General features: G+C 42.6%; 1 protein-coding gene across 1 annotated transcript in view; it reads right to left on the minus strand.

Annotated features, from left to right (window-relative positions):
- Positions 1–23,103, minus strand: part of zcchc7 (zinc finger, CCHC domain containing 7) — a 59,469-nt gene that overhangs the window by 20,278 nt on the left and 16,088 nt on the right. Inside the window, exons 4-7 of the mRNA XM_074630150.1 lie at positions 4,734–4,783; positions 3,931–4,068; positions 3,649–3,819; positions 383–418 (exon numbers count right to left, since the gene is read on the minus strand). Coding sequence (XP_074486251.1) covers positions 383–418; positions 3,649–3,819; positions 3,931–4,068; positions 4,734–4,783 — 395 coding nt within the window. The remainder of the gene's footprint in view (positions 1–382; positions 419–3,648; positions 3,820–3,930; positions 4,069–4,733; positions 4,784–23,103) is intronic.

Genomic DNA, 23,103 nt, shown 5'->3' on the forward strand with positions numbered 1-23,103 from the left:
CCAACTGAGAAGTTGCACTATTTGCATCCTGATCTATAGTGTTCATTGAGTGTCCAAATACTGAAATATAAGGCTCAAAATGACTTTTGAATTTCTAAAGGTTTGAGAGTGAACAGAACATGTGGAAAAACCCTGTATACTTAACGCCAACGCTTCATCCACCAGATATAGAACTGCACCTTTCTCCTCGGCTGCACTGACAAATGTAAGACACCATATTTTGATAAACAACATCCCCATCTAGCATTCACCTTTGTCTACAGACTGATTATCCCCACCTCAAGCCTGAAACACAAAGAAGTGTAAACGTGCTCTGATGAAAGCGTGAACAGCACTACTGTGGAGTTGGCTGACAAAGTTGGTTTTATGGTATGATACTCACTGTGAGGTGATACTGTCTCCAGATCTCTGGACAAGCCTGAGGAGAGAGAAGAAACACTTGATCATCAAATATACAGACGGACATGCACACTTTAATGGAGCACATAAAGCAGATTAAAAAGAGGGGAATGAACCTGCAGCATGTATGTGTATCTCTTACTTCTGAGAGATATATAAACATAGGGTATTAAAGACATAATAAAGGAGAAACATTTAGGAAGATGCTGACTAAAAAAGAGAGGGCAGAGAGAGGGAAACTGAAAAGCAGGCCATGGTGTCATTTGTTTTAAGTCTCTCACTAAACCTTTATCACCCGGATTTCTCAGCAACAGCCTGTTTTCCCTCCATGTGTCTCTCTGCAGCCAGTCAGTCACTCAAACAGTCAGTAAGTAAGGCAGTCAGTTGTTTTGTCCCGGTGTGGCTAAAGCATTATCTCCGGGGCTTCGCCACGCTGTTCCTTAAGCGTTCCGACATCCTTTCCCAACCGCCGCCACTTCCCACTGGGAAATTGAAAATGCCGCAGTCGCCGCAGGCAACAAGATTTATCTACTTACACACCTACTGAGTGAGAGAGAGAAGGAGAGAAGGAGAGGACGATTTAAGCCTGTCCTGTGAGGAAGGCTGTGTGTTGTTTTCCCTTGCATACACTAAACAAGCTATTACACAAATATGCATGATATGCAAACTCTTGTCGCATTAAAAAGTGACTATTTGGCTGAAAGTGCTTGTTCAAATCCTGATCTTTAAGCCTGTAAACAACGCTGGGCACTTCTTCTGGCTTTATCTGAGCGGTTTAGATTTGAATACAGAGATGGGTAAATATGAATTTCGATAGGTGTATCCTCCTCCACCTCTCATCTAGCTTTCTTTTCTTCAACAACCCCCACCACCACCACCACCACCACACCCACACCAGCTCTCTCCCGTTTGCTCTCTCCCTCCAGACCGCCGGGGTAGTGTGTTGTTGTCGAGGGCGACAGGCGAGGCGAGCGACACACTCGCGCTCCGTCAACCGTCTGTCTTTAATGAGAGACACAGAAAGGCCCAGGGGACAGAGACCTGACTCTCTTTCTCTCTCAAACACACACACACACTAACACACACACTAACACATACAGTATAATTTGTGAGTGTAAGAAAAAAAAAAAAAAAGTTATGCGTTCCAAGAAAAGGGTAATTACAATACCACACAACTTTGCACTTCTGTTTGCTGTTGAAAACAATATGCAAAAGAGAAAGGAAGAACAAGATGAACATGAGGATCCGGAGGAAGAGGGCGAGGAAGAGGGAAAGGATGGGCGGTGTGTGTCCTGGTCTCCCCTCTCCCTCTGGTGTTCACCTGGTTACTCATCCATTACACAGAGCACAGTACATGACTGACTGGCGAAGAGAGAGAGAGAGAGAGAGAGAGAGAGAGAGAGAGAGAGCGAGAGAGAGAGAGAGAGAGAGAGAGAGAGAGAGCGAGAGAGAGAGAGAGAGAGAGAGAGAGAGAGAGAGAGAGGTGGGGGAGACGCAGGCGAGCTCTTACATGCACACAGGGTTTTCCATTCTATGGCATTAGTGTAAATGGGCAAGGTAATGAACGTTGCGGTGGGATAATTGTCATTGATGGTCATTAGATTCAACCTTCAGTGCCAACACACACACACACACACATGAGCCCACAGCTGGAATATGCAGCATGGCAGAGACATAACTAAGCTGTAATTGCTGAAGTGTATCAATTAATGTGAACAGCAGCGTGTGCTGACCCCTGGTCACTCATTATTACTGAGAGAGAAAGTGGGGGAGAGAAAAAAAGGGGGAGAAAAGAGAGGGGGGTAATGGAGAGGAAATAAAAGTACATACAGTTGTGTTATAAAGGTGGTTGGTGTGTCATCATGTTTACATTGAGCACTAATTGTTCTTTGTTCTTACTACAAGTCAAAGCCCCCCCCCCACACACACACACACTATCTGTGGCCATTTAGCGGTGCGTGCATGCTCACACAGTAGCATGAAGTTGATTGAATTCAAAGTTTTCTTACTCCTGTAATCTGTCTGTAGGAGAAGAAATGTGCATTTAGCTTGAGTTGTTTATTTTTATTTGTTTAGGCTGCACATGTTCTTTTTGGTTACTATCACTTCCGGTAATTGACGCAGGGGTGTGGTTTCACTTTATTTACCTGTGCACCTGGATGACGGGATTTAGACAAAGAGGGTGAGCTAGGCTCCGGTATTTTCTAACTTTAGTTATTACAGCTGTTGCTTGCCATTCTTTTAATAAACAGCATAAACAGTTAGTGACTTTTTGATTGATAATAGTTGTTACAACTTCATTCCCTTCTTTTTTCTATAAGCAGTATGTCTTCTAGGGCTGCCTCCTTCTTAGTCGATTAGTTGACTAATCAGTCGTTTTGGTCTTAGTCGACTAAGATTTCTGTAGTCGACAAGTCGTTTTTTAAGCTTTTTTCACGCCGAATGACTTATTTCCAAGAAACCTATGAGCACATCTCTGGTAAACACATGACGTAAAATGGTGCTTTGTGATTCTTTGTGGAGAAACTCAGTTTTACAGATCTGTCGATTAAATCAACTAATCGATTAGTCGACAAAATCATACGATTGTTAGTCGACTAAGAGTTTCTATGGTCGAGGACAGCTCTAATTTCTTCATATCTTGATTATGTATTTGCTTTTAGTATTGATTTGTTGTATTTCTAGCGTTTCTCACATGCACATCAAACGTGTAACTACATACCTATGTATAAATGCAGAGCACAGGTGTGTTTTCTAGCCCAAAATAATGTGTTGGCTTCCCTTGTGTCAAATCGACAATATGGACAACTTTGGCAGTGTTTCCTCTGCTCGACTCGACTCACTTTTGGTACCAGGTCCTGTTCTCTAGCCGTGTTTCTACTGCAGATAGTACCCCGTCATTGTAGGCAGGATTCTCAGCTGATCGGCATAGCGACGGCAAGTGAAACTGCCGTGACATCATCTTCAACGCAACACTGGCTGAATTATTTTAACATCAACCAAACAGAGGAACGTCTGCTCAACAACTGTATGGCGTGGAGTAGGCTACGTAGTGCATCCGCCCATTGGTTATGGAATGAGATGTTCAACAATCACATATAGGTGTCCATATATTTTTGGCCATGTGTTGTGTTGCCCTGATGAAGGTAAGTTTGGCTATATTTGTACATGCCTGAATTGGACTCAGATGTACAGAACGTTCTTCTCTTATTTTAATTCCAACCTAATAAAATACGATGCTATACTCACGTCAAATAAGTGCCCCCTCATGCTGCAGCGTTCGCATCGTTGGTGCCAGTAAGCTCTCTCGCTGCAGGAGTTGTAGAGGTGCCCGGGCATGCCGCAGTTGTTGCAGTGCTTATAGGGACAGTCACTGGACAGGTGGCCTGGGGTGCCACAAAGGAAGCAGGACGACAACTTCTGCACACACACACACATATATACACACATAACACAGTTAGTAGTTTTACGTACTTGTACTCATCAGTGTGTATAAGCTGTACATGCTACTGTGCACAGAGTGGAACTTACTTTGGGCTCAGGGCAGTTCTTGGAGAGATGGCCGGTCTTGTTGCAGTTTCTACACTGGACGGTCTTGTCAGTGTAGTATCTGTGTGGCACCCGCTGCGGCGTTATCCTGGCACCCTTGTCTCTGTTATAGATCCGAGCCTGAAACACACACAGTTGATGCATCATTTACTTATTTATTGTTTTGTGCCCACAAAAGAAAAAGGTTCAACTGTCAATCATTAATTTTCAGTGAAAATCTGAGAAATGTTATTTTCCAACTCATTGTGACTGACAAAAAATATGTTCAAGCTGTGAGATACAAGTGATGCCATAATGCCTCTAATGAAAGCAACATATTTTATAATATATTTTTAGAAATCGCACATTACTTCTTACATATTACTTTGGCTTATTACACGGCTGTGTTGAATACTCGATTCTGATTGGTTAATCACGGCGTTCTGCGGTCTGTAATTTCTACATAACAGACCGTTGCTATGTATAGAACACCGTTGCTATGTATAGCAGACCGTTGCTATGGGCGCAGTTCTGATGTCGGACTCTGGCGGACCGCTTTTGTGTCAAAATATTGATTTCTTAAGTAAGTAGCCGTGTAATAAGCGGGATAATGTACAGCAAGTCGGTCATTGTTGTGAAAGAATCCCCGACAGGGCGATGCTGCACAATATTTTGTGGAAGCACCAATAGTCAACCCTACAATATCATCACAATATGTATATCGAGGTATTTGGTAAAAAATATCGTAATATTTGATTTTCTCCATATCGCCCAGCCCTACTGTAAAGCTACTAATGTCCACCTACCTCCTTGTCCCTGGAAGAAACCAACCAGCTGCCCCCTTCTTCTGCAGCATCTGGCAAGACAGAAACATTTAATTGCAAAGGTTTATATTCAACTGTATATATATAAGCTCATTTATGCACAATTTAAGTAAAGCTTTGATTTAATTTACCTAGTATGTGATCACTATCACCGTCTTAAAAGCAAACATTTACTAAATGGCAAAATGCATCTGTCTTGAAAAAGCAATCTCTAGGCTTAATGATTTCTACCAAACACACAAATGCAATACAATAAAAACAAAAACATGAACAACTCAAAATGGGAAGATTTAAAAATGATAGAAGATTAGAGTTAAGTATCGAGACTCCTTTCTGAATCGGAATTCACAAGAATTTGCACAAAGGATTTGTTACGAATGTCTGTATATACAGCAGCCTAAATCAACGGAAAATAAAGGTGTGTTTTTTTGCTTTCAACAGAACCTTTCTCACTCAAACAATATGACAAGAACTGGAACCAGATTCAATAAGAACCAGAGCTGATACATTCAAGACAATATCCAGCCTTATTAAGAACTCTAAACCCAGAGGAGCAAGTTTAGTTTCCTGTAGGAGAAGGACACACACACACAGACACACGCACACACACACACACTGAAACTGACACAGTGGCAGCCCAGCACATCTGTATGAGAGTGGCACTAACAGCGCCCTGAGGGAGACCACTGTACTCTCCTCAAGCCCACAGAACTGTAACTGACATCCAGAGATCGTAACGTACACACAAACACACACACACAGAAACACGCACACACACACAGAAACACACACAGACACGTGTACTCAGCATAAATTATGTGCTGATAGCAATGACCCACACATGCTTTCACAAACACATACAGACACACCCACTCATCGACCCCCACGATTAGCTGGTTGACAGTCTTTAGCCTTTGGACAAACATGCAGCCTTGAGCCGTACACACACATATATTACAGTCTCCTTTCCACCTCTCTCTCTCTCTCTCTCTTTCTTTCTCTCTGTCTTTTTCTGACTCTCTCTATCCGGCACCTTATCGCAATTCTGCTCAGCCCTCCTTCCTTTGCTTTCACTCTCTCTCTCTCTCTCTCCTTGTTTTCTACCCCCCCATCTTCTCCTCCTCCCCGGGTGTGCAGCTACAGAGGGAGGTTATCACCTCTCTTCCCCCGTCAAACAAATTAAAATGGCTGCTGTTTGGATGGGGCTTCTTTCTAACACGACCTTCACCTCAAAAAACACACACACACCCTTGCAAGCAACTCAATGTCGTCCTCATCACAGCAAAAGCTTGTGACTTCAATTTAAATGCTTTTTTCTGTTTAAACATCATTTGAGCTCTGAGTTGATTAATTTGGGCAGACGGAAACCTTTAAATATCCTTTAGATGATTGAACCAGGGACGTTTTTCACACATTTTGGAGATACGAACACACCAGCGACCATACACCGTGTACAAGCCAACATAGCGTATATCCTGTTTTTAAGAGGAGCTCCTCTATCATCTCTGAAAGGAAAATTGTCCCCAATACAGAATTTACGCCGAGGATTTCCAAAGAAGAAACATCAGTATCTACACCGCCAAACAGTCCACCAACACTTGAAATGATGATGCAATCATGTGACACTAATTTTGAAGTTGGTCCAATAAAACTGAATAACTAAGGGACTATGTTGGACTCATATTTTACTTTAAAGTGGGTTAAACTTTTACAGATTCGTATCAACTTGAAGCGATCACATTTTCTCCTGGCTCTTAAAAGGACCGGGTGGTGAGAAAGTCAGTAGTTAAGTACTTTTTCAAAATTTCAACTGCTAAGCAAGATTCAATAATTTAGTGCCATATCAAACGCAGTTGATTAGGAATTTGTTTTGGTGCGCTCAACAACAAATCATATTATCACATAACACACAAAACAAAACATACTGCCACAATAACAATACAGTAACCATACAATAAATACAAAAGTGCAACCAGATGGCTCATGCCCTTAAATTGACAAGTTAAAGTGCATGTGCTTGTTTATTCAGCCGGTGAAGCATTTAGGCTGCAGACTGCTTCAGGATAAGTGCTATTGTGGAAGTGAGATATTTTAGTTGTAATAATGCGTAGTCTTTTACCCGAAGGTAGAAGACCGAATAGAGGGTTTGCAGGGTGTGAGAAGTCCTTTAAAATCTTCAACCCTTTCCGCTGGATGCGGATGTGGTACCTCAGACATGATGGGGACTACACAGCCAATCATTTTTTAAGCTGTGTGCACGACTCTGTGCATCAGTTTTTTTCAATGTGTAGTGACTAACCTGAAATCAAACCGCTACGAGATAAAAGCAGTTTTAATAAAGACGTATTTAAAGAAATATTCACAGAAAACACTCAGACGGTGCAATTGCCCTCACACATTTTTAAAGAGGGGCAACAAGGAAGCATCATCAAAAAATAAAAGCATTTAGTTGGTCTAATTCAGCTTAGGGCTGATTATTTTTTTATCGATTAATCTGCCGTTGACTTCCTGATTAATCCATTAGCTGTCTTGTCTATAAATGTCAAAATAATGAAAATTGTCCACCGCAGTTTAGAGCCCAAGGTGACATCTTAAAATGCCAAAGATATTGAATTTACAATGATAGAAAGAAATGTTAGGCAATTGTTTGGCATTTTTGCTTGACTCAAATTACTTTTAAATTTACTGTGTGTTGTCAGCCAGAGCTCAGTGTACCACCGTTTTCCATCTATTGGCAAGATGCTGTGTATATATGCATGTATGTTGTTTCTACCAGTAACACTAGAGTGAGAGTTATTCTAGTGAAGTTAGTTTTGTGAACGGGGAACCTCTGCAGCGCTCACTTACTGTGATCAGACTGGGGGGCCTCTGTGTGACGGGTGTGTGTTTGTGAAAGCGTCCGTGCATGCGTAGTTGGTGTTACACAACAACCAGTCAATGGGCAGCTTGAAAAAAGGGCAGGGATGAAAGGTGTGTATGTGTGCGTAGAAGTGTGTCTGAGTGTGTGTGTGTGTGTGTGTGTGTGTGTGTGTGTGTGTGTGTGTGAGTAGGCGTTAGTGACTCAACGAAAGTCATTCCCAAAGCGTCTCCCGGGGGGACTCCCCAAATAAAGAGCAGGAAGCTTTCCCTTAATCTAAGGGCCCCCCATCTCACCAACACACACACGGATAAAGGTTGAAGCTCTTTGTCACGGCCGAGGAATCAAACACATGGGTGGAGGAGGAAAAGAGGAGAGGGTGGGTGGGGTGTCTGTACACTGGGTGAAAATATGCTAATCAACCTTGAGGCCCTGCTCAAAACCAAAGCATCAGAGCTGCTCGCTTCATCGTGGCCCAACTGATCTGAAGGAGTCTGGAGCTGAATAAGCAGATGGCAGCGGCTTCACCGAGCAGCTGAACGGACTCGAGAGAGAGAGATAGAGAGAGGCCTCCGCCATGTCAGCTGCAACTGTTCAATTTCAACCCATCTAATGGCAAAGCATTTCTTACAGCCATCTTAAAAAGGTCCTAAAAAATAAGAAATGTATGCGATGCCTCGGTAGGGGTCTGGAGGAAAACAAGGAGTCTTGAAACAGCTCCACATGTCGCAAACAATCACCGGCGAGATATTTGGGAAGACGTTCCTTAGCATTAGCGAGTTACGCGGGTTCCACTGATTTTTACTCTCCGGGACAACTCGTACATTATCACATCACTCCGTCGTCGAGGGAAATTCGACACAATGGCGTGGAAGAGGGGGAGACGGAGAAACAGAGGGAGGTACGGATCAGGGGAGAGAAGGCGACAGATGCTACCTGTCTGTCTCATAGGTACCCTGATTACTAGAAGATGAGGAGGAGAGGGGAGGAGGCTGCGTGCCAGTTCATCAGAGCCGGCAGAACAGAACAAAACACTGAAAGTGTGTGTGTGAGTGTGTGTGTGAGGTGGAGCTTGTATGTGTGTGATTTAAATCTGTCCCTTCTACCACTGAGAACAGAACAGAAGTGTACGTGTGGCTAATGAACCATGAACGCCCGGCTCTCCTGGGGTGACACACACACAGGAAGGGAATATAAGGGGACCGCGAGCGGCGTCCTCCTCCCGGGACGAGGTCCAGCCAGGCTATAATATGGTTGTCTCTCCTGATAACTCGGCCTAACTCGTCTAATACCGCCGATTGGGCAGCGCCCCTCAGCATCGGAAACCGACGTACGGAGGCACCCTTTAGCAACAGTATGTAACGAACCGGGCTTTCAACTATCTCCAATGTAAACCCACCTGCTGCGTTATTCAACGGTCGGAGCAAGTGACGTAGTATTAAGAGCGTGACAGTCCGCTAAGGGCAGGCGGGAGGGGTGGTGGATGGGTCAAACAAACACAAGACTTATTGCGGGGACACACTGCCCGCGTGAGGAGCGGCTGCTGCTGCTGCTGCCAGCCCTTTCTTTCTACAAAGAGTTTGCCTTTCATATTGGCCGTTTCATTTAATTTTAAAAGTAATTTATATTTAGAAAAAGGTTAAGAAACGTGTGGTAATTTGTAAAGAATAGTAATAATCCACAATTAAAACCCGTACTTTTTTCATTCATTGAGCCGTGCAAGTCACTGCATGTTCTACAACACTGTCCTGCAAATATTTCAGAATAAAAGTTGAGTTAATATTTCAGAATAAAAGCCTCATGTTAACAAATGAAGGAATTCTGTCCACAGAAAAAACGCTTGAAGGCTTTTATTTTAAAGTTAAAGCAGGAAGTGTTGATTTAAAAACAAATCTTTACTTTTTTCATGTCCGTGACATATTCTACAGATACAGACATTGAAAGTGTAGTAATGTAGCTGATATGACGTCAATATATAGTCAATAGATAGTCAATAGATCATCGTCACTGTCTGTGACATATTCTACAGATATGTAGACATCGAAACTGTAGTAATGTAGCAGGTATGATGTCAATATACTGTCAAACGATCACTGTCACTGTCTGTTGTTGTTGTTACTATGAACCGCGCGCGGCTCGCGTTAAAAATAGGCGAGACCTCAAATCTCTAGAAGAGAAGAGAGCTGACACGCCGCCGAGCCTTGCGTAAGGTGTGGCTGCTCTAACCTGTTAACATAGACGCGGAAATAGCAGCCGCCACGCGCTGCTCACACAGGTGGTGTGGACACCCTGTTACAACCAGTAGAACACTGTTTATGTCCCGTGTGAAACTAAAAGTAATGGTGCCTTCAAATGAAACTCGTGAGCGCGTGCTCAAAACATGGGAAGTCGTGTACACTATATGATTGGCGTTTAAGTGGTTAAGACGCAAGAAGACCGCTGCTAAGCAACGGTAATATTAACGTTACTGTCGGCATGTAGAACAGTTTATCAGTCGTTAGTCAAGTGACTCGTTGGTATTGTCAGTCTTGTGAGTCACGGGAGTCGCTAGTCAGTGAAATTAACGTCAACCACGACCGTTTCCTAACCCTAACTAAGTGGTTGTGTTGCCTAGACGTAACTTCCTGTGAAAATGGAAGTTTATTTTGAAAGGACACTATGCATGTAACGAGCGTATATTGACGCGCCGTCCCAGGTCCGTCCAAAAGTAATGCAAGAGGGGTACCCTGTGCGTCGGTCTCCGACGCCGAGGGGCACTGACCAAGCGGCGGTATTTGGCAAGTTCGGAGTGAGAATGTGTTGCTCCTGACAACCACCTTCAACTGTAACCATTAACTGGTTTCCTACAATGTGCATGTGTGTGTGTGAGTGTGAGTGTGTGTGTCATCTACAAGCTGTTCTCCCCTCTTGTCCCGGCAACATCAAAGCCTTGGACTGGCCTGTCCCTCTTTCCCTGTCCCGACACTTAAACAGGCATCCCAAGCCAGCTCGCCCATTGTACCGAGCTGTTGACCGGACCCATTAACACACCAACCAGTGCACGCACACACACGCACACACACACACACGCACGCACACACACACACGCACACGCACACACAAAATGGGAGTGAAAGAGAAGCCTTGCCCCCCAAATGGAGGTTATGTTTGATACTGAAGCAGCGACAGGGCCGGATTAGCAACACTATACATGACAATGGTGAGGGTGGGCGGGAGTGTGCAGGCTGTGCATGTGTCGGTGTGTGTGCACGAAAAAAAAAGTGCTTCCTTTGTGACATCACCCTTGCCCTACAGCCCTGCCCTTTGCGAGGTTAAACACACCAAGAGGTTGGCTAAGTCAGACTCACACACACACACGCACAGACGCACACTAGCTTTTCTACGCTCTTTTGTGTGACAGAGAAGTCTGGCCGAGGGTGTAAAACACAATAGCAAAGAGAGCAGGAGAACAAGTGAGATGAACAAGAACAGTGAGAGGAGGAGAGAGAGAGAGAGAGAGAGAGAGAGAGAGTGAGAGAGAGAGAGGAGGGTGAAAATGCATGGGTATGGGCCATGGAGCACATTACAACACAACAAAAGAGGAGCTGGCTGAATATCAAGCCCACCGGACAGCAACGAGCATCCAGGTAGAGGAGTGTTAGAGGGAATAATGATGGAGGACAGCGGTGGAGTGGGGCAAATAAGGAAGTGAAGATGAAATGATATGCAGAACCAGAAGGAGATAGACACTGTGTGTGTAGATATCTGCCATGCTGGGAATAGATCAATAGCTGTACAGGCCTATTATAGATTAACGCTGCACATTTCATTTGGCTTCATTTCATGCTCTTTCTTTGCCCTCACTGATCTCTCTGTTAAGAACCAGACACACCAACCCAACATCAAAGAACTAGTGGCGACGAAGGCCACCAGTGGAGTCGCCTCACATCGCCCTTGTCTTGTGCACTTGAACACACCGCAAAGACTACAGCCGACGGCCAACTACCACGTACGTTCTGCAGCTGCATGAGAGGAAATACCTCTCCCTACCAGCAGGTCGCGGTAGTCTGTATTTGTCATTCAAAAAGGGAAACCGGACTACCGTATGCCGTTGTTACGATAAATACATGAATTTAAAAAGGAAATAAAGCGGCGTTTGCCAACCATTTTCACACCACTCACACTCACCACTCAGCTTCATTCCAGATGGCCATGTCGTTGTGAAAATATCCGTGTATTGGAATGATCAGATGAGATGAAGATGAAAAATGAGAAGAGCCTTCTTTTTTCTTTGCTCTTGACTTTTCTCGTTGGCTTGCTTTCCTCACGTCGGTTTATATTCTCGTGCTCCGATTCGTTTAAGCTGAACCGCCAATCACAGTGATTTCTCTAATTGACAGGCCCCACCGCCGATTCAACATGCTGAATCGGCCAAAAAACTCCTACACAGGCACACACCGAAAAAACTAGGCCGACAGACACTCACCGACAGAATATTTAGTCAAGAACATTTAAAGTGATGGAGAAATACGTTATGTCTTCAGGGGCATAATTTGAAGCCTTTCTAGTCTTTCTAGTTCTGTTCGTCGCGGAAGGAGGCAACACAATGGTAACTGAGCCTACGGCCCATGGATTAAAGTATTGCAATATTTATATATTTGCAGTATTATGAACCGGGTGTCTGTGGCGTCATTCCCGGAAAAAATGCTGTATTACATATACTCATGACCTGACCCAGGTGAACCCAACTGGTACTGACAAATTTGAGTCTGGCAACATACGGCACCAAAGGACCACAGAACGTAAAGGAACAAGGAACATGTTGGTACTGAACGTCGGCAACCACAAGTCAGAGAGACAAAGAGAAATTTCAGACTACATCTGGTTAGGTAGAAGAACTCTTTCTGTCAAAGCTGCTGCACGAAGTTGGAAGTCTGCCTCGATTACGGTTCAAGGAGCTTTTCTGAACATAACCTCGACATAAGTATATCAATAGTGATCTGTAAAAGGAGATCTGAAAAAGATGTTTTGTGATCAGATTTTTTTGCCCCTGCAGGTGAAAAAGCAAAATGCAAGCAGATGCCATCACCCTGGTCCCTGTTGAATCTGCCTCGTGTTCGGCCATCACATATTTCATCGCAGCCCGTCTTTGATTATCCATCCACCACATGACAAGTCGAGTGTTCACCCCCTGCCAGTCCGTGCCACCTCCTCCCTTCCTCCGCGCCCCCTTCCACACCATGTTGGCAGCAGGGGCAGGGCAGGTGGCCAAACCTGTCAGTCAAAGCACCGTCGCCACGCGGCAATACCACAGACACCAATTACCACACAGCAGGGGCGCGGCCTGGCAACCGCATGGCAACCACATGGTCCAATCAGGGTACACAACAACAGGGACCAGAGAAGGCCAAAAAAAGTGAGTCTGTGTTTGTGTGTATGTGTGTGTGTTTGTGTGTGTGTGTGTGTGTGTGTGTGTGTGTGTGTGTGTGTGTCGGATCCATGTTCAAGTTATCCAAAACCGAGCCAGTGCATGTCTGCGGGTTTCACAGGTAGTCATTGTGTCTTTTTAATATCCGTTAGCTTTCTATTTAGTGGTGATTTTCAATTCAAACGCAAAATTTATCTCCACCTATCTGTTGATAATCAGAGTGGTTCTTATTAAAACACACGGTTCTGACTCATGACCAGTTCTGCTGGTCTCACCAATCATGCATCCATGTTTCCAAAAAGAGGCTGAATTTGACTTATTTAATTACCCTAAACATGCTTGGACGGCTTGTGCCTACGACACATCACAGGACAATGAAAAACGCTCTCACTTTTAATTATATTTTTTCAACGTGCATGCCCTCTACGGAGTACGAGATCTGGGGATTTTTCTTTTGGTCATATTGATCAAATGATGACTCGGTATCAGATTACATCAGTGACTCAGACTTTAGGTTGAGTCACACCTGGAGGTTATAGAAACTGATTTGGGGCTGTGAAGTAGGGCTGTAACTAACAATTATTTTCATTGTCGATTAATCTGTTGATTGTTTTCTCCATTAATTGATTAGTTGTTTGGTCTATAAAATGTCAGAAAATGGTATAAAATGTTGATCAGTGTTTCCTAAAGCCCAAGACGATGTCCTCAAATGTCTTGATTTGTCCACAACTCAAAGATATTCAGTTTACTGTCATAGAGTAAAGAAACCAGAAAATATTCACATTTAAGAAGCTGGAATCAGAGAATTTTGACTTTTGTTTTCTTAAAAAAAATTACTCAAAATAATCAATTGATTATCAAAATAGTTACAGATTAATTTAATAGTTGACAGCTAATCAATTAATCGTTACAGCTCTACTGTGAAGTCATGACTTTTTGGTCATTTACATAACGCAGCATTATCGTTTGAAAGCAACAAGAGAAGCTTGAACAACGTCTTTATAGAGACACTATAACCTACATTGCGTCATAACAAATATTGATTTAAATAATATAATTACACTAACACAAACCCTCCTCTTGGAATGGATATTAACTGGATCCACAACATGTATATATTCTAAAATATTTTTAATATATAATTTTTTAATTTATATAATCTAAGATGACTTACACAGTATAATTTAAAGCAGAACTGAAACATTAACTTGTTTAGGCACCTAAATTGTGAGGATTTGCTGGTTTACATTGTGATATTAAACTGAATATCTTTGGAGTTGAAATGTTGGTTGAACAAAACCAGAGATTTGATGACGTAACTTTGGGCTTTAAGAAATTATGAATTATGCCATTTTTCACAATTTTCAGAAATTGTATAGGTCAAACAACAATGAAAACAATTGTTGGTTGCAACCCTAATTTAAAGTTGAATCCTTTTACCTGTGAGTTTTTAACAGCACAGTTTACACACATTAAACACAGTCGCCCACAGGAGTAAAAACAGATTATATTGTTCTATCAGTGGAAACATATGTTTCACTCAATATGTGCGTTGGCAGCGTACTAGTCAACAAGTGTTTGTATTTTTAGGCTAAAGTCATACTCGTGTACGCAAGCACATAAAATAACGCTGATAAAACTGACCAAATTATTCCGGGCGCCCCTTTTGTCTTCTGCGGCGAAACACACTAACACACCAGCACGTAGCGTCTGTAAGGGGCAAATATATTTTAATAAAACCAGTGAGTTGCAACCTCAATTTCATTTTGATGAATTTCCTCCTGCGGGAGTGAGCCAGGCAGTGGGCGGGAGGGCGGAAAGGCGGGAGAGGGAAGTGGGGTGATGGGGGCTGGGAGGCAGATAGAATTTTCATGATTGTTATTTTTGTTATTATACAGCGGGAGAAAGGGGGGAGGGAGGGGTGGGAGATAAACGGCGTTGGTTAATCTGAGGCATTTTCGTGGAGCGCTCCATTATCGGGCAGGTTGGGCATGTCGAGGGGGTTATTTTTCCGAGGGATCTTTGGCCCCGGTAATTAAGCTCCATTCACCAGGCCCTGTTCCCCAAATTAAAAATTTGTCATTAAGTGGAATTTACCATAATGCCTTTTTATCTGCCGGCGCTTCAGCATGCGTGCTTGCATGTGTGTGTGTGTGTGTGTGTGTGTGTGTGTGTGTGTGTGTGGAGGGTAGAGGTGAAAAGGGGGGCTACGGGAGGGGGCAACCAATAAGGGGTTACACTGTGGTCACACGCACATACACAGACATGAATGCCCATGCACACTCACACTCACTCACACACACACACACACACACACACACACACACACACACACACACACTGAGGAGAAAGGGCAAATTGAAAAACTGAAATAATCCTGGACAGCAGCACACAATTGCATGAGCAAACACAACACACACACACACTCTCTCTCTCTCACACACACACACACACCCACACACACAACCCCTCAATCCTTCAAATCCACAGCCTTTGGGGTAATTAAATAATGGTGCTTTAAAGTTTTAATTTAGATTTGGCTTTTTCCTTCCACATCCTACTGTATGCTGCACACACACACACACACACACACACACACACACGCACACACACAGACACCCAAAAACCACAGTGGGTTGTAGACTTCCTCCAGCGAGATAGCCCTCGACGGGCAGGGCACATTGGAGAGAGTGAATGATTGAAGAGCAGAATCTCTGTCTCTATAGGCTTTATAAAACAATACAATTATTAGTCTTTAATTAGAGCGGCCCCTCTGTGGGACGGGGGACAGACAAAGAACAATAGAGGATTAGAAGAGGAGCTCCTAATATGGCTCTTTTATCGCTTCACTCAAATGCAGTTTATAAATGCATCCAGCTGTCCTCTTCACCTGGCAAAGTTGGAAGTTGGTGGTAGATTTGGGAGAGAATGAGAACAAATCAATAATAGGGCTGCAATTAAACATAATTTTTGTTATTAATTCATCAACAGATTAAATTATTGATTGTTAATCACATATAATGTAAAAACTAATTGGCTGCTGTGGTGACTTAGGGGTTTAAGGCTCCCACCATGAACCACAACGTCCCCGGTTTGAGTCCGACAGGGGACCTTTGTTGCATGTCGTTCCCAATCCATCTCCCCTCATTTTCCATCATCCCTCTACTGTCGACTCTCTGAAAAAAGCCTAAAGAAATACTTTAAAAAGAAGAATTACAAATTCCTCTTAAATCTTAAATTACCAGAGATGCAAGTAATGAATTTAAAGAGCTTATTTTGTCAAACCATCAGTCAAAAAAGCCAAAAGTATTGTTATAACAACTTTTACTTGATAAATTACTAAGAAAATTAAAAGGTCATCAAAATGTCTGTCATTTGGCACGTAGATTAATCAACATTATTATTATTATTATTAAGAGATGAAACAATGAGCAGGAATGAATACCTTGCGTTATGATCAATACAGCACAAAAAGTCATGTATTAATAAGACAGTAGCAGGAAACAGCGTTTTCTATTCCTGGCAATAGGTGGTTTGTGTGAAAGTGAAAATGATACAAAGCTCAAACACAAAAAAAAACAATCTTAGTCAGATGTTACTGATGTCTAAAACCCCAATAACCCACTGGAAGTTCATGCTACAGTATCCAGTAAGTAAGACCTCTAAAGTCATGTGATTTGGTTGAAACTATATAACCAAAGTTATATTGAGTCATTTAGGCTTCACTTCCAGTTCTCTAAACAACTAACGATGAATAATGATATAACGTGAGTAAAGACAAACCACACTAATATTCCACTATTATTACGAATATTATTCTGAATTTGATACGGGTCATGTAAACAGCATTTTCTGTTTGGATAATCTGAATTAGGTCTTATTCTGAATGGAGCATTTTCCGATCGAGACGTGTGGGATTAGGGCTGTCGCGGTGAAGAAATTTCCCCTGCGATGACAATGATTGGCTCAACAGCGCGATATACGATAGTATTGCCATGTTTTTTTTGCAAATTACCTAATTTATCCTGATTTTACTGCTATATGAATAAGCTGAAGCGGGCAGCTGTAGCTCAGTGGGTAGAGTGGTCGTCCTTAAACCACAAGGTTGGTGGTTCGATCCCCGATTCCTACTGTCTGTATGTCAAAGTGTCCTTGAGCAAGACACTAAACCCCAAGTTGCTTTCCGGGCGCTTACAGCAGCTCCGAAAATGCTTAGGATAGGTTAAAGTCAGAGTTCAAATTTTCTGTACATACCTGTACATGACAAATGCATGTAAAGTTTAGTTTAAAGTTTAAGCTATATTGTTAGGCTATTAAGTGCAGCATATTGTTGCTTTTTAAATTACTTTTTGCGTCTGGTTGCTCTGATACAGAATATCAGCAGAAGTGAAAATATCGGCACAGCAGCGTGTTCCCCAAGTTTAAAATTGTTCAACTCTTGGCGACCAGAAAAAAAAACACTAAATGTGCAGCGCTCAGCGCAGAGTAGAAACTCAGCGTCTCGTCGAGCTGCCGGCGTTTGTAGCATACGCGGCGTTCAAATTGCAAAGAATTCTAAAAAGAAAAAACCTGAACACAGCGCTTGTGGTGGTTGCTTGCCATCCCCTGCGGTTGGCTTGTCAATAGTGTGGTATTGCAATATTGCGGTTATAGTGAAAGCCCTATATGGGATATACAGATATTATCGGGTTTTAGGAGCGTTCTTTGGAATATGCGTCTCAATTGGTGTTTTACGTCAGTTTGCGGCCAACTCTGTTCGTTGTACACAACCTAACTAGCCGACAGTTTGCAGAGATGAATGCTCAAAAGAAAAGCCCACATTTCTAGTAGGAAGGAGAAACACACCTACCGTTAAACATTATGAAAGACTTGGATATCAACAGGTTTTTGGATATGTACAAATATCCTGACACCGGCCTTTTCAAGAAGGTGGTTGAGGGAATAAAAGAGGGAGGCTGCCACCGGTTACGTTAATCGGCACAGGAATATTAGTGGAATATTCATTTTCATTAGCCATGTAAACAGCTTAGTAGGAATAGTGTCTTTTTTTAAGAATAAGGGCAAAAAACAGAATATTTTGTGCATGTTAACATAGTCAGTGTTTGCTTTGGACGACTGTAAAACTTCCGACTTTGGCCACTATGCTTCTCCCTCAGACTCAAGGAAAACACTAAATTCTCTCTCTGAATGCCATCGGAGAGTGAAGGTGGGGAAATGAGACCCTAAATGAGCAGAGGGGGGTCTGGAGGAAGAAGAGGAAGAGCAGAGGAGGTGGAGGAGGAGGAGGGTGAAAAGGAAGGAAGGAGGAGGTAGAGAGGAGGGGGGGTGGACAGATGGCAGAGGTTATGCCTGGCTGAAAGGGGCAAGACGGGAGGAGGCTGTTCAGTGTGTGTGTGTGTGTGTGTGTAATCGGAGGAAACACCACACTTTACCCCCACTACTTCTCCACATGCAGAGCTCATCCTTAAGAAATCCCTCTAGGTCCTCTTTCTCCCCCTTTTTTCCCCCTCAATTTCCCATGATTCCTCATTTATAGATGTCAAAGGTGCATCAAATCCATTTAAATAAACGTCTGACAGACTTTTCCTTTAATATCAAACCCAGTTCTTGGCTCAGTTGATTTTGTATTGGCTGCAGATCGTATTCAGTGATGAACTAAATAATTAGGTCCTGCATCTGATTGACAGATAAAACCTGGTTAAGGTAAACTACAGATAGAGCCGAACAACAACGTGCTGTCAAAATCTGCAAATGTGTGTGTGTGTGTGTGTCTCCAAAATACAGCGCAGGGAGGAGTGGCAGGATGGCAGGGGGAGAGCAGAGAGAGAGAGAGATAGGGGGTCTTATTTACTGTCGTTTAATTTGCTCCCCTCTGCTCCGTCCATCCCTTGGTTCTTCTGACAGGTAATAAAAACGGGAGCTTTCCTGACAAGCCCATTTGAATTTGGATTGAATAATATAACTGTAGGGTTTCCCACATAACGCTCTGTCCAAGCGTGCAACGGTGCACAGACACCGGCAGCCCCTCCGCCTGCCAGGGTGTGTGTTTTTCTGTGTGTGTGTGTGTGTGTCTATGGTGCACATGCATGTACACACAGGTTCTTACGTCATGATAGTTAATGCAACAATAATAATAATAAATTCTTGCAACTAGCCTCCACATCTTTGCCCGACTTCTTTCTTTTTTCCTCACCACATCTCCTTTATTCCCTCTTCCTGCTTCTGCCCAAGATCCCTTCATCCCACCTCCTCTTCTTGTCTTACCTCATCCACCACTCACCCTCCCTCCCTCATCCTCCTCCTCCCCCTCCTCTCGGTAGCTGCTGAAATCCCATTCCCCGTGGGGCAGGCTAAATTGAATTGGCGTGTTTATATGAACAACAGGGCCGTTGCTTTAATATACCTTAGAGTTTATGCCTAATGCCTCCCTGCTAATACCGCTGGAGCTCACCACCCTCGCTCAACACACGTCGCTTTTATGGAAGTCATAAAAGAGACAGAATAGCGAAGGGAGGCGGATGGATGAGATACTCTGGGAGTGCGCTTGTGTTTGTAAGCAAGAGGGAGGAAGAGGTGAGAGGCCTGTTAATACATCTTAACAAGTCATCTGTTTTATCACACCTCATGCTACAGTCGCTATAAACCCGAACACACACACACCTCATCCCTCCGGTGTGAATGAAAAGAAAAGAGGAGAGGCAGATTTTTTTTTAGATTAGTGAGTAATGCTGAATAAATATCCGGAGATTTGGTTGAGGGAGTCGGTCATGCTCGTCGACTTGCAAACATCCTCCATTTTCTCTCTGTCTCCCCACTTCTTTCTTCCTTTTCTTTCTCTCCCCTGTCCCCTTTCTCAGCCTACAAAAGGCCCACAGTACAAAGGAGAGAACCAGGCCGGAGACACTCAACCCAATTACTATTGATCAGTCTGCACTCAGAGGAGGAAAACACGCTCACCTGCACGCACGCAGCCACACAAGCACACGCATATGAATCTGTCTAGATAGAGGAAGTCCTGTAGGGTCAGGGACGGTTATTAGCTTGCAGCTGATTTGTAACACCGACCAATCAGGACTCTTTAAAAAAAAGGAAAATCATGTAACGCTTTTTCCAGGCTTCATTACTTTTACCGTTTCCATTCTGTGGCACAAACACAGTGAGTTATAACAGCACAAGAGTCTGGCTAGTAGATCTCGTTGCTTCTGAGTGACACACAACAGTTTAGCACAAGGAGTTTAGACAAAATGATAGGCTGGAAAAACCAAAGACACATATCTCAAGGTGGTTTATTGGTGTCAAGTTGGGCACTAAACAAAAATAATTTCTGCTGATGCAGTTTTGCTATTTAATTGTTTACATTGTTACTGTACATTTTCAAAACCCCAAACTCCTCTTAACAATGGACCCATCAGTGCATTTAACATATATCCTCTTTAGTTTTTTCCACCATATTTGTGATATTTACCTTCTTGTATAGAAGTATAAGATTATTTTTTTTTTTTTTTAAATCATATTTTAGAAGAAATTCATTCATTAAAGCCTGAATCCTCGAAGGATAGGAAAAGACAAATGTCATCATGCAACTACATTACAAAATATCCTTAGTTCAGGCAGGTGTTTGTTGGTGTGATATTCTTTTATACATATTTAATTATTGGAGGGAGCTTGAGACCTAAGATTTTCATGGACAACAACTGCTTCTGTAATTGTTGTGCATTTGATAATAAATAACTTGAAATTAACTTTAAATCCACTAAAAAGGTGGTAAAACTGAACTACAATCAAAGTAGCTTTAATACTATTTTTTATTTTTTGTTGCTGAGATGTTTTAAATCAATACTCACAGAAATTGAAACCTGCCTGAGCTCAAACCTGTTTTCTCAGTAGGATTATTTCAACCAGTTGGAATGAAATTAAATTAGAAATTTGCTTCTTACACTGAGTAACTGATTTTTACATTTACTCCAATAACTTTGCCAAAATTCAATTAAATTCTGGTAAGATTGTTCATAAAGCTTGTTCAAAGTAACGTAAAAGATGTTTGAAAAACAAATATTGGATTAAAGTGTATAAGAGGAGACCAGGAGCTGATCCGCAGAAGAAGAAAAAGAGAAGCTAAATCAGTATGTAAAGACTGCATAAAAGCCAAATGCTTTTCTATTTGAGGGTCTCTGATCAAAACCTTTTAAAGTTTGCAAAGCCCTGCTCGTAGGTGTGTGCGCACACACTCTCACAGACACACAAAACAAGGCTCACATTAAGGATGTGATGAACTCTGCTTGTTGTCTGGAAGCCTGCGCCGAAATATCAATGACTAAACTCCCCAACGAGTCGGTAACTATCTCCTTCGCTCTGATTTTATCCTCAATAATTAATTTTCTCTCCCAACGCCGACTTCGGCTTTATCGGTCGCTCGCCGCCAGAATCTCAGCATTCCATTTAACCATAATCCCCTGGATAAAGGGGCGGCCTAGGTGTGCTAATGCACAGGCATGCGTGCACGCAGGGACACGTGCACGAGCAAAGACTTAAACTTCATTCACAGACACATAATGTTATAAACCAGGTAGACAGATGTGCAGGGACAACCAGTCATACTAATGCTGGGCCGTTTTTTCCAACAAAATGAAATTTAGCTGACTGACGATCAGCTTTTATCACATTTAGACACATCGAGTCCATTCAGGAAGTCTGAATATGCAGAATAAGGACACGGTGTTTACTGTCAGCTGTGTGACCTCTCAGACAGATCTCTGGATTACCACAGGAAAGCATATAGCATGAGTCCTGACCCTGCAAGCCCGGCATAGCAACAGCCACGTAACCAGGGCTTGGTCTTGTTGTATGGGAGGATGGTTGGGAATGGGAGTGGAGGAATAAAGAGAGATGGGATGGATGGAGGGATGGAGGGAGGGGTTAGGGGAAGAAAGGTGGAGTACGGATGCACGCTGATGTCGAATTTTCCGAGACACCCTTTGCCTGTGCTCATTTTAGAAATATTCAAGAGATCATGCCGATAAATTTACTTCCACTGACGGCTGCATCGATCACACCAATGTGCTCTTTTCTGAAAGACTCAGTTGTGTCAGACACAGGCTACATGTTAGCATATTTGCGACTGTGAGCGCGCTTTTTCAAAAGAGATGTGGCCGAGGAGGCAGCGTCTAACAAGCATGACAGTAGAGCTGAAACGATTAATCGATTAGTTGTCAACTATTAAATTAATCGCCAACTATTTTGATAATTGATTAATCTCTTTGAGTCTTTTTTTTTTAAAGAAAAACAAGTCAAAACTCTGATTCCAGCTTCTTAAATGTGAATATTTTCTGGTTTCTTTACCCCTCTATGACAGTAAACTGAATATATTTGAGTTATGGACAAAACAAGACATTTGAGGACGTCATCTTGGGCTTTGGGAAACACTGATCAACATTTTTTACCATTTTCTGACATTTTACATCCAAACAACTAATCAATTAATCAAGAAAATTATCGACAGATTAATTGACAATGAAAATAATCATTAATTGCAGTCCTACATGACAGTATACTGCCAGTCAAAATCTTCTCAACATCCTTTATTTTGGCATTTTCAGTTGGCAGATTTCAAGCAATGCACCGACCCCCCAAAAAACGAGTAAAGAATATGTTGTAAATGATGAAATAGCCTAAAAAGCCTGATGATTGTGATTCATCTAGCCTGTAAGAGCCAATTATGCACATATTTATATTTGGTAAAATTGTTTGTATTGGCATGGCATATTGCAGAAGTTCTAACAGGTTTTGTATAGTTTACATAGCCACCATGTAGGATTACAATGTAAACCATTTTCTTGTTATAGTGCTAGAATAGACATTTTATTATTTACGACAGGTGATAGTGCCGTAAGGCTGTTTTTTAATGCGCAAGGTAAAAAGGAAGCATTTGGAAGATGCTGTGAAGTCTGTGACGGTGTGGATCGCAACATATTTTTGACCGTGTTATACACCGTGTTATAGCGTATTATAGCGCACAGTGAAGGTGTGATGAAGTTTATCGTATAGAACATCATGTCGTCGTCGTTCAAGTTTCCCTACCTCCTGTGAGT

The sequence above is a fragment of the Sebastes fasciatus genome, chromosome 3, assembly GCF_043250625.1.
Source record: "Sebastes fasciatus isolate fSebFas1 chromosome 3, fSebFas1.pri, whole genome shotgun sequence".
NCBI lineage: Eukaryota > Metazoa > Chordata > Actinopteri > Perciformes > Sebastidae > Sebastes > Sebastes fasciatus.